The 13257-nt window shown below is 41.3% G+C and overlaps 1 protein-coding gene across 3 annotated transcripts in view; it reads left to right on the top strand.

The window, feature by feature from the left end:
• Positions 1 to 13257, top strand: part of LOC121557679 (anoctamin-1) — a 52781-nt gene that overhangs the window by 31572 nt on the left and 7952 nt on the right. For 2 of the 3 annotated variants that reach the window (XM_041871183.2, XM_041871181.2), the window contains exons 12-18: positions 855 to 1015; positions 2911 to 2993; positions 3128 to 3136; positions 4774 to 4845; positions 5951 to 6025; positions 12544 to 12745; positions 13009 to 13120. In XM_041871183.2, the coding sequence (XP_041727117.1) occupies positions 855 to 1015; positions 2911 to 2993; positions 3128 to 3136; positions 4774 to 4845; positions 5951 to 6025; positions 12544 to 12745; positions 13009 to 13120 (714 nt within the window). The remainder of the gene's footprint in view (positions 1 to 854; positions 1016 to 2910; positions 2994 to 3127; positions 3137 to 4773; positions 4846 to 5950; positions 6026 to 12543; positions 12746 to 13008; positions 13121 to 13257) is intronic. The other variant, XM_041871182.2, reaches the window with a different exon arrangement.

Here is a 13257-nt window from a genome sequence, read left to right as displayed (position 1 = left end):
AACTTTTTTAAACAAAAAATGAATGCTGCCTATACCGAGTGCAAAACACTGGCATTCTACAAGATTGATTGTCTATTGAACAATTTAAAAGGAAATGCTGCCTACAGCCAACACTTCTATACAAAATACATATTGTTGTTCAGTATTTTGTTTATCAATACATGATTGTGTTTCTATCTCCCGTTCATATCTCCTGCCTTGGTATAGGCTCTGAGATGAAATAGGCCATTATGTCGTGCTCCTATCGCACAGCAATACTGTAGCCTACCCATACCGTCATAGGCTACCATTCTATTTACTTTCGAGCATGGTTGGCTATTGAATGAGCGATGGATAAATTGTAGGCTAATATTTGTTGTGTAGCGGTAAATAAATGCTGCTATGCGATCTTCTTACCAACGGCAAATACATCCGTTTTATCAGTAGACCTATGTTTTTATTAGCTTACCATCATTATAATTACTGTTCATCAACCACCTCCATTTCCCCCAAAATGACAACATTTGCTTGCAATACAGTTGATCAACCACTAGAAGTTGTGCATATGCATGGTCTGAGATTTGTGTGGAGATATGCACACTTTCCTGTCAAGTTCAACATTTGATAAATAACAACCTTTGCGGGAAGTGGCGCAGGCAAGATTTAGTATTTGTGTGCGCACGCACCTTTGATAAACAAGGCCCCTGGAACAGGGTTGGAGAGCCCTGCCCTAGAATATTTCACTATTACATTATTGCATTCCTCGTTTGCTGTTGGACTCTATAACCTCTAAAACTGGTAACTGAGTTGATGCTGATCATTATGGTTAGATCTCTTTTACTGAGGCGTTCCACTAATGTTTTTCTCCCACGCAGCATGGAGATTTGTGATCCGAGAAACAACATCACCATGTGCCCACTGTGTGACCGCGCTTGCAGCTACTGGAAGCTGAAGACCGCATGTGGCACGGCCAGGGCCAGCCATCTTTTTGACAACCCGGCCACCGTCTTCTTCTCCATCTTCATGGCCCTCTGGGGTGAGCCGTCCCTCCCATGTTCTCTCCCATCTTCTGCCAATAAAACAATCCCATCTGCTACAGACCACAGGACCAGGCAGAGTCCTGCAGGGCAACCAGGTCTCAGCCAGGTCCCACCCTGCTTTCATTTTTGCCTTAAAAAACCATCTGTCTTATGTAACCATACCAAACGTAGCATATCATACTAATTTGAGTGTCCCGGATTTACATTTACTATGTTATGTCTAGTCTATGAGACCAGGCTGTGCAGAGTCACAGGGAGACCAGTGTCAGTTGCCATTATAAGACCGTCTTTTGAGTTAAAATTGTAGTAATGGTTTGGATTTTAGCTTCCTATTTTAGGAGGAGATAAGATCATAACCTGTTTGCGTTTTAGAGATGTTTATCTTTTTTAATATACTGCATTTGAAGTATAAACCCTGGTCCATTCACTTTGCTATGTCTTTCTCGTACTGTAGTCATTAAGCAGTCACTCCAGGATTTCGTGGTGATAAAAAAAATTATACTTGTGGGCAGAAATGCTTGATTTTACTGCTGCAATTCTGATATTGTTCATTGCAATATGCAAAAACGTTGTCCAATTTGTCACACGTGCGCTGATGAGGGAAACATTTTGACGTGACTTGATTGAACCATATTATGCGGTAAATGTGTCGTGATTGGTTGAAATTGCGAGTCCTCTTTGTAGTGCGGTGATCCGTCAGTTTTAATGGGATAATATTGCAGTGATTTGACTGTTTTATGTGGTAATAGTGCAGTAATTGGTCAAATTTGCAAGCCCTTGCATAGTAGTCTCGAAAACCAGACCCTAGGCAGTGACTAGGGTCTGGTTTCAATGTTGGACTCTTTTGGCATAGAGCAGGGGTATTCAACCAGGAGTCTGCGAAAGTACTGCAGGGGGTCTGCAATTTTTCCCCAATGTATCGCTAGCAACAACAGAATAAATGATTTTTTTTTATTACATGCCTACAGCAGAAAGGAGGAGAATATCTTATTTCTAATTATGTCAACTTTATGGCTCAACTCCTAAAATTGAGCAAATTACACTAATTGGAGCCAATTACACTCACTGGAGTATCTGACATAGGCTTTAAAAAAACACCCGTGAATAGGCTACCAGTGTGGCAAGTGCAACTGGCTGCTAGGAAGCTTTCTTGACTTAGACATACATTTTTGCCAACACATTGCTAACCTTTGTTTAAACAGCTGCTCTTAGGAGTTTCGAGATACCTTTCTAGCTTATGGGCTATGTTAGTTTACGCTTTCTCTTCCAATTATGTGGGGAGGTCAAAATAATGAAAAACTATTTTTAAATGTTGATTACTTCTCCTTGCCATATTCTTTTATTTTTTGCTAACGTATGATTGGGATCCCTGGGCCGCCGGTTTGCCTGGGAGGGGATCCCTGGGCAAGAAAAGGTTGAATACCCCTGGCATAGAGGAACTTCAACACTGCCGACATCAGTCAGTACTCTATCCACTTGAATAAAATACAAAATAGTAGCTAGCAAGATGGAGATCAGAAGTTACTTTTAATGAGTGCATTTCGCAAGTGGCTAGTTTGCATTAACTACCTTTACTAAAACCACTGCAAAGGTTTGCCTTCAAACTTTGGTTTTGAATCGCGACGTTCTGGCATGTCTGCCTTGTGATTTGTTGGGAGAGTTTCTGTCTGAAGAGGACCCACCCCGGATAGAGTAGTGACATAGGCAGTGACGTAGTTCCTCTATGCCAAAAGAGTCCATCGTTGAAACCAGACCCTAGACACTGTTGCCTAGTGTCTGGTTTTCGAGACTACGCATAATATGCAGGAAATTGTTGATTTTGCTAAACAAATTTTGATCCCAAAATCCTGGAGGGACTGATTTTAAGGATGGGTTGTGTTTTATTTCCCAGCTGCCATGTTCATGGAGCACTGGAAGAGAAGGCAAATGAGACTCAATTACATCTGGGATTTGACTGGCTTTGAAGAGGAAGAGGTGAGCCTATGCCCTTGCTTTGGAACCTGTTTGGCCAATTTGGACATGAATATCTGATACAATAAACAATGAAAAATGATTTATTCTCTTAATCATGTTTTTTATGTTTTATATTATGGTGGTTCCTGAAGCAGGCGCACAAGGTTTGAAATATATTTTATTTATTTATTAACTTAATTTTCTAGCAGCTTCCTCTGCAGCTGCTGTTACTCAATACTAACCAACTTCCCCGGACAAGGTTTATAACACTCTCCCTCACTCTGACACTTATCTATTTCAGACAGAATTCATGGTATGTTATCTCTAAAATAGAATAAGTCAATGTTTATATGACCCCCCTTTCAAACAGTCCCTTATTTGCCACTTTGAGGGGTGGGAGTAGGCTAGTGGTGATCTGGCCATCATTTCAAGTTTCAACGTTTATTTGCCACGTGATACAACGGATGTAAAACAGTACAGTGAAATGCTTACTTGTGAGCTCTTTCCCAACAGTGTAGTGATGAAAGTAACAATATAGACAACATCAAATCACAAATAAAAACACAAGAAATACGAGATAAAATAAAGAAAATACCGCAACGATGACTAGGTCTTGAGGCAGAATTTAATGTAGCACGTTTTTTACCCACACCCTTTTTTAGATATAAAGAAGAGGCAGTATAAAGAAGGTGTTTTTTTGTCTAGATATAAAAGGAATATCTGTTCTCTCTCTTACCATCTGTCTGTCGTCTGCGTCTCTCCCTCTCTATCGCGCTCTCTCTCTTTCTTTGTCTCTTTCTCTCTCTCTCTCTCTCTTTCTCTCTCACTAAAGTGCTTCTTAACATCCCCTGTCCTCAGCATTATATATATTTTTTCGTTTAGGCACTAGGCAGCACCTACTGATGGTAGCAGAGTTGACAGTTGCTTACCTCATACCTGCCTTACCACCAGGGTGTCTGGTAAACTGTTCTTCATGACTGACTGCTGTGGTTCTCCATCGGCTCTTTGCATGTCAGAGATGGTTAAAAGACACTTGCTTTACCTCCTCTGTTTCTGTCTGCTCGCACAGTTATGGGCTGTCTTCTGTTTAATATAAAGTGACATGCAGTGGTTTCTGTTTACTGGTAGATGGGGTTAAGGTTGTTAAGAAGACCGGCAAGATAATTAATGTCACCTGTAGAGGTATTCTAATAGGTGTCTTTATCAGAATGAGGGTAAAGTAAATATTTCCAAATGCATGAATGCCAAACTCATATTTGAAAGCCTGCATCCCCTCTTACTGATACTGTACCCACATTGTTCTGTCACACATTTCCTCCTGTATGCTAGAAATGTTGGTGTACCCCGCCGCGCTGAGCTGAAACACTTAGCTGTACCCCGCCGCGCTGAGCTGAAACACTTAGCTGTACCCCGCCGCGCTGAGCTGAAACACTTAGCTGTACCCCGCCGCGCTGAGCTGAAACACTTAGCTGTACCCCGCCGCGCTGAGCTGAAACACTTAGCTGTACCCGCCGCGCTGAGCTGAAACACTTAGCTGTACCCCGCCGCGCTGAGCTGAAACACTTAGCTGTACCCCGCCGCGCTGAGCTGAAACACTTAGCTGTACCCCGCCGCGCTGAGCTGAAACACTTAGCAACACCCACACTAAAAACTCTGTCATCTGCTATGTACTTGACAACTGGTAAAAACGCCATTTGACCTGGATGATGTCAGTTCCTCCATCTTGAGGAAAATGTGTTGATACCGCTAAGGTGATACCGCTGGACGAGCATGTTTATTAATGTGTATCTGTCCCCCCTAGGGCCACCATAGGGCTGAGTATGAGATCAAAGTCATGCAGAAGACCCTGAAGAAACAGGATATGTCTCCCAAGGTAGGCCTTTTCCGATCCCTCATGTGCCTCTTGGTGGGCTGTCAAAAACACCATAAATAATATTCAATTATTTATTTATTCTATGTATGCTTCCATGCATAGAATAAATTAATTATTGAAGATTATTTATGTTGTGTTGTCCATCTCTTTCAATATGGACTTTTCCTTTGGATAATTAATGTGTTCAGTGTTACTCTGTCTATTATTTTTCTGCATCAATTGTCTGTTTCGCTGGTGCGAAGATGGGGGCTGGAATCATCCTAATGGAAGCACACAGACTGCTTCTCCCCTCTCTCTATTCTCTGGGCGACATTTCCCTTTCGCAAACACGCATGCACTATGAGTAAAGGCACTGTAACGTAACACATGGAATTTGTCGCCTCACGTGAACTCCACTATTGTAAAGTTAAACATATTAGCCACAGTCCAGAACTTTAATGTCACCTAAGAATTCCAATCTGAAGTTGGACTCCTATATAGATGACCTAAATTCTACTGTCACTGTATCCACATGCACATCTCATCTTCTCCTCTAAAATGTAACGTATCCTGGAGTTGTCCACAACCCATACCCCCACCCTCAGATACTCCTATCAACTCTTTTATTAGTCTTAGATGCTCTGCAGTCTATAAGCTGAACAACCTTCACTGTCTCTATTTACTGCTGTATAACAACAGTTAGCACAGGTTGGATATCAGCACATGCCAGGGTGGTTGTTTCTGTCTGGCTTCCTCTGTTCAGCAGCAAAACTGCAGTTCATGCATGTCAGCTCCTTTGTCATCAGACCACGAAGGGGTCATTACATTGTCTTGCTCATCTGGAAACACTGTCTGAAGTCGCTGACCCTCTTAAAAAAAAAAAAAAACGTATACACATTGAAATGCGATTTGACCGCACGGTTTCGCTCCCATTATGTGTGCTTGGTTGGAGCGGCGTCAGTCTGCTCGGGGCGAGAGTCACTCTGGCTTGTTTGGAAATGGCCGTGTCAGCATAAGCAATCACTGCTGAGGTCACGATCGCCGTCAGATGGATACTACTGCTTGTTTGCTTCTTTATGTTTGCTCTTATTTCTCACCTGATTGTGTATTAATTACTCTGTTTCAGGATGAAAAAGTGAAACTGACATGTACAGACCGTGCACCAGCATATTTGACTGGCCTTTTCATTATGCTTTTTATGGTAAGTTGATGTGCCCAGGGCCCACATATCTTGTTAGTCTGTGGTATTAGATCCAGGGACGTCACTAGGACCGGGATTTCAGGGCTTTAGCCCTGAATGACTTTGGGTAAGCCCCAAATGTTTTGCGCTGCTGTGATGGTGTAAAAAAAAAATGTAGTCAACTGAACGCGTCGCTTAGTTCATAGAGCCGTGGTTACGTGAAATTCCCAAAGTCATCCAACCGTTATAATAAATGTAAAGCAGTTGCCGTGTGTGGTCAACTAGATGGTAATTTCAGCACTGTTTTGATTGGGACCACGGCATTGTGCTGCCTTGAGACAAGCACGGGAACTCGTCTTGATAAACTATTCAATGTCTGATTTTTGTTTTCACTGAATCTCTGTTTGAATATTTGGTTACACAATTAGGCTGGGAAATGTTAGCTAAGTTGAGGTGAGTGCTCATGATCATCGGTCTAGCAATTGAAAGCAATGCAGATCTTCTGTGCACACGCACAATTAGGCCTACAGGTAAATTAGGGAGTAAATGAGGGACACAAAGTATATTGAAAGCAGGTGCTTCCACACAGGTGTGATTCCTGATTGAATTAAGCAATTAACATTCCATCATGCTTAGGGTCACGTATAAAAATGCTGGGCAGGCCATTATTTTGGCTACCATGGCTGTGCCCCCTTAGGATGACAATGCCCCCATCCACAGGGCACAAGTGGTCACTCAATGGTTTGCTGAGTATGAAAACGATGTAAACCATATGCCATATGGACGTCTCCGTCACCAGATCTCAACCCAATTGAACACATGGGAGATTCTGGAGCAGCACCTGTGACAGGGTTTTCCACCACAATCAACAAATCACCAAATGATGGAAATGATCATGGAAGAATGGTGTCGCATCCCTCCAATGGAGTTTCAGACACTTGTAGAATCTATGCCAGGGTGCACTGTTCTGGCTCGTGGTGGGCCAACGCCCTATTAAGACACTTTATGTTGGTGTTTTCATCATTTTTGCAGTTACCTGTATATAGCCTACCGGATGAGCTTTCCTGACGTTTTCCTGAATTTTCCAATACTTTTCTGATGCATTTCAGTCACTTAGCCTACTGATGCTAATACAAATTTTTACACTTTTCCCATAGGCTATTCAAGAATTTTGACATATTTTCTTATTATCCTTATGAACATAGAAACTGTGCTACAATGGTTAAAAAGGTCATAAGGCATACATCGTTTCTATAAAAATATAGCTAAAACCACTATCCAACTCATTTTCAAACGCTTTTAAAACATGGAAGCCAAACACGGAAACTATGGATACAACTTCCTCTCCGCTCGTGCATTATCATAATTCATGTTTTCCACTAGAAATCCCTGCATTAGCATGATTCTGTTAGCTGATACATACTGACAAAATACACCATATTACTGGCCTGCTAATGTGCCTGGACCATGTAGGCTAAACTGCTGAGAAAAAACCCATATCTAATCCAAATGGTTTCCCAATCAAGCATCCAAAACGCCAGGCTTTGGAGCGGTTATTCAAATGACCTAGGCTATTCACTGCAGTTTACAGCCTAGACTGGAGTTGTGTACTCACTTGAAAAAAATTATAATATTCTTCATTACATTGTGTTGTTGTAGCCTAGGTAGCATACATTTCTTGTCCCTAAAAAACTGAAACAAAAGGGTAGCTTTTCGAGCTGCATACCTGGGGACTGGGAGGGAGGGCAAACGCAGCCTCGGGAGTGCACATAGTGTAGGCTACGATTTCGTTATCTGAAAAAATAATACATAATTAATTGTGGAAATTGACGGTTATATTCACTGACTGGTAATACAGACATGCTTCTGTTGGTCACAGATACCTTAATAAAAAGGTAGGGGCGTGGATCAGAAAACCAGTCAGTATCGGGATTGACCAACATTTGCCTCATGCAGCGTGACACATCTCCTTTGCATAGAGTTGATCAGGCCGTTGATTGTGGCCTGTGGAATGTTGTCCCACTCCTCTTCAATGGCTGTGCGAAGTTGCTGGATATTGGTGGGAACTGGAACACGCTGTCTTACACGTCAATCCAGAGCATCCCAAACGTGCTCAATGGGAGACATGTCTGGTGAGTATGCAGGCCATGTAAGAATTCAAACATTTTCAGCTTCCAGGAATTGTGTACAGATCCTTGCGACGTGGGGCCGTGCATTATCATGCTGCAACATGAGGTGATGGCGGCAAATGAATGGCACTACAATGGGCCTCATGATCTCGTCACGGTATCTCTGTGCATTCAAATTGCCATAGATATAATGCAATTGTGTTCGTTGTCCGTAGCTTATGCCTGCCCATACCATAACCCCACTGCCACCATAGGGTTACTCTGTTCACAATGTTGACATCAGCAAACCGCTCGCCCACATGACACCATACATGTGGTCTGCGGTTGTGAGGCTGGTTGGACATACTGCCAAATTCTCTAAAAGAGATTTGAGGTGGCTTATGGTAGAGAAATTAACATTCAATTATCTGGCAACAGCTCTGGTGGATATTCCTGCAGTCATCATGCCAATTGCATGCTCCCTCAAAACTTGAGACATCTGTGGCATTGTGTTGTGTGACAAAACTGCACATTTTAGAATGGCCTTTTTATTGTCCACAGCACAAGGTGCACCTGTGTAATAATCATACTGTTTAATCAGCTTCTTGATATGCCACACCTGTCAGGTGGATGGATTATCTTGGCAGAGGAGAAATGCTCATTAACAGGGATGTAAACAAATTTGTGCACAACATTTCAGAGAAATAAGCTTTTTGTGCATATGGAACATTTCTGGGGATCTTTTATTTCAGCTCATGAAACATGGGACCAACATTTTACATGTTGCGTTTATATTTTTGTTCAGTGTATTTCAACTGATTTTCTTTAGCCTACTAATAGCCTATTGGAGGACAGATGCATGCTTGCTCTTGCTTGCTGAATGTAAAATAGGCTAAAGCATTAAGAACGGGCGGGGAGTTGGAAAGGAGAAGCCCATATTTTCCTATAGTAGGCCTAACACGATAGGCTACATCCTGACAAAATACACCATATGATTGGCCGGCTAACGTACCTTTCTGGACCTTTCTGGAGAATAGACCCAAACTGATCCAAATGGTTGCATAATCAGGCCTAGGGTGTAGACCTATGCAGTTATTTTGGCATGAAAGAAAACAGGATGTTTGAGCGGTTATTCAAATTTACAGCCTAGGGCCAATAATTGTGGACTCACTTGATAACAATAATTGTCACGCCCTGACTCAGAGGACGCTTGTATGTTGAGTCAGGGTGTGTATTTTCCTTGCTGTGTTTGTTCATGTTGTACAGTCTAGTATGTATAGATCTATGTTGGCCTGTGTGGTTCCCAATCAGAGGCAGCTGTCGCTCGTTGTCTCTGATTGGGGACCATACTTAGGCAGCCTATTGGCACTAGTGGGTTGTGGGATCTTGTTCCGTGTGAGGTATGTTGTTTGTGTACCTTGGACTTCACATTTCGTTTCTTGTTTTGTCGAGTGTTTATTAAGTTTAAATAAACATGTATGTATATCACGCTGCGCCTTGGTCTGACCCGTCCTTCAACGAACGTGACAATAATAAATTCCTCATTGCACTGTGTTGTAGCCCAGGTATAATAATTATCTTGTTTAAAGACGGAAGCCTAGGCCTAATCAATAGTGGAGCTTTGAGTGCCTGACAACCACAGAGCGCAGCCTGAAGGAACGCACTACAGATCTGCCATTTCATCATGTTTTTTCTTGCTCTTCAATATTTAGCTAATGAATGGCCTAATATCTAGATAATATTTAGCTTCTTACTCTACACATCAATAGCCTCTCTCTTCCATCTGTTCCTGTGCGCAATAGGCTATATGCCACAGGTTTGGTCAGAGTAACCCTTTGTAAGGCAACGGGTTCTCCCTAGAACCTTTAACATCCTAAGAACCATTTTTGGAAGACAGGTGTCTTAGATGATTCTTTGGAAGGTAAGAAGGATTCTTTGGAAGGCAAGAAGGGTTCTACATAGAACCATATATAATATTTCCCAGCATGCTCTATTGCAGGGATATTTTCAGAATTGTTTGTTTTACTGTAATATTTGTGTTTTTGCATGTACATTAATAATACTAATACTAATAATAATAACATTTAGCAGACGCTTTTATCCAAAGTGACTTACAGTCATGTGTGCATACATTTTTTCTTATGGGTGGTCCTGGGGATCGAACCCACTACCCTGGCGTTACAAGTGCCATGCTCTACCAATTGAGCTACAGAGGACCACATTGATTGGTTTATTTAATTGTATGCTACACAAAAATAAATATAGTTTTCTAAACTAATCCAAACTGTTAGTATTTGTATTTATTGTACCCCTTACTGAGTTGTTTGTTCCAGTTTAGATGATTGAGGTAGTCTGTGTTCAATCTCCCTTATCCTGGCAGTTATTCTGAATGTAGGTTGTGGGTTATTAACAATTCCACTAGTTGGATATCCTAACGCTGGCTGAACTCCAATAGGAATTACACATCACTTTGTAAGCCATCATAATGTGGCTTGCATGCCTGATGTGGCCTGTAAACCAGGAGATTCCTAACACCACTGTGTTAGGGTATAACTAGGCCCTCAAAGAAAGGCCTTATGATATACTGTATGTAATGTACTGTCATAAATAATGACATTTTAAATGCTAATAAGGCTGGTGGAACCGTTCATAGAGGGTTCTAGGAAGAACCCTCCAAAGATAAAAGCCGAGAACCCTTTATAGAGGGTTCTATGTAGAACCATATACAGGGGGTTCTTTAAAGAATCCTGCATAGACAGTTCTAGATAGAACCCTCTGCAAAGGGTTCTACCTAGCACCAAAAAGGGTTCCCCTATTGGGACAAACCGAAGAACCCTGTATGGTTCTACTTTTTTCTAAGAGTGTACAGCATAGAAAATGCATGTCGGGGAAAGTTGAAGAGCGAAAGTGCATTGGTGTGATCACTTTTGGCCAGTTATGATAACATTGTTGCACTGATGCATTGCAAATAGTTGTACAGGACAGAGAGATGATCACTGAAAAAGAAGACCCAAAGGACTTGACAACCGTTAGAAAAATTGAAATCACTTGAAAACCACTTGAGCAACGAGGCAATGACATACTGTAAAAGAGGCGCAGGCTAAACAGCGTTTGTTGTTGAATTGCTACATTTAAATACAAGTTACTAAATTTTTCATTGTACATTGAAGTATTATTTGCAGTTGTCACTGTGACAATGAACACACCCTGAAAGCACTGAATGGTCTTGTTTTACCAACTTAATAGGCAGTGTGCAGTAGGATGCGTTGATCAGTTGATTGACAGGTGTAGGACTGTAGAATGATAAACTTCCTCTGGAGTGGATGCTCACCAACGTTTTATAGTTAGCCTATAGTTTATCATTATAGTTATCATTATTGGCTTGGTAACTGGCCGTTAACTCTGACACAACACAACTAACGTTAACACAACAGAACTAGTAGGTCTAGCTAACGTTAGCGAACTTGAACAAAATAAATATAAAATTACACTTAATACACTTACGCTTATACTTTTATGCTGTATAAATTGATTCCTTCAAATAATTTACACTGGCAAGTTTGCCACCTGCGCACTGCAGTAGGGAAGTAAAGCAGAAGTCGGAATCCATCACTTCCTTTGTTTGGCTGTACCCATAGCAATGTTCGAAAATGAGGTGGATAGGTTATTTTCAATAAAAAGTCACTAAGTGGGGAGACCCAGCTCTGCTAAAATCATTGACAACTACTTGCCGATTTTAAGGGATTGTTAAATAAATGTTAGCCTATAACTATTTGGTTTTAATATCATCACCTATTGAGCATAGTCAGAACTACAAATGTCCGATTATTCCATGCAAAACAATTGCGCACATTTAGCTCTATCATCAGAGTTATACAGCAAGTAATCTTAATTCAGTGTACTTGTCTTTAACTGCCATTTCCGGAAAGTCCGACTCTTCCCACACATCAACATATTTTTCTCAGCTTCAGAAGCATCTGCATTCACCAAATGTGGTGTGGTTATCCTTAGATATATTCTCCAGACTTGCCCAGAGGGAATTGTTGCTATGCTGTCTTTAGTATTTTACAGATTGAATGATGAAAAGCGTATTTATCCACAATCTGCTCTGGACAAGTCCGCTCCTGGAGTGTCTTGACAAAATGAAACAAAAATATTTAGGCTGACTTCATCCAGTGTCCAGAAAAAATAATTAGCATTATATGAAAATATGTGCATATTTAATGAGATATATATAGCCTAATTTGCATATTTTAAGACTATTTCAGAAACATTTTAATACAAAAAAGCATTTTATTTGTGTTTACATTCAACTGGTAAAAGTTGATTTGTGATATGATTAAGAGAAACAAATTATCCCTATTAGGGTGTGGAGCCTGGCCATAAACAGCTCATGAAGTCGAAGGTTGTCTTCTCTTGCCTCCTCTGCAGGTTGGTGTGACCTTTGCCATAGTGTTCGGGGTCATCCTGTACAGAATCTCCATCAGGGCTGCCTTACACATGAGCTCCAATCTCACGGCTCGCTCCAACATCCGGGCAACTGTCAAGGGCACCGCTGCTGTCATCAACCTAGTGATGATCATCATCATGGATGAGGTCTACGGTGCCTTAGCTCGCTGGCTCACTCTTCTTGGTTAGTCCCTTAAATATGAAAAGGATGCTGTGATCACACAACTGTATCATATTAGCCAAGCTCACCCTGTATTAGGCCCTGCAGTCTATCCGCGAGTGCTACCTGTATTGACTGTATTTCAAATTGTTTTATTACATTTTTAACTACCTTCCTCAACTACTTTTCGGTGTCGGCTACAAAAGCTACAGATTATAACCCCCTTGATCACTGAAACCTCTCCAGTTTTTTATCAATCAGGTGACTCATTGTGTTTGTATTCTCAGAGGTGCCAAAGACTGACAAGAGTTTTGAGGAGAGGCTGATTTTCAAGACCTTTGTTCTGAAGTTTGCCAACGCCTTCACCCCCATCGTCTACCTGGCCTTCTTCAGGGGCAGGTTAAACTCTCCTCTACTCTATTTGACTAATAAGCCTCTTCACAACTCAAATATCTAAACAGATATTTGCCATAGATACTTTCACCATAAAACCCAAGTATGTTTAATCATTTGTATTGTAGTGTGATTTACACTTC

This window comes from Coregonus clupeaformis, unplaced genomic scaffold (assembly GCF_020615455.1).
Source record: "Coregonus clupeaformis isolate EN_2021a unplaced genomic scaffold, ASM2061545v1 scaf0238, whole genome shotgun sequence".
NCBI lineage: Eukaryota > Metazoa > Chordata > Actinopteri > Salmoniformes > Salmonidae > Coregonus > Coregonus clupeaformis.
Note: the sequence above shows the minus strand (reverse complement) of the source record. Positions and strands in the feature narration are given on the sequence as shown.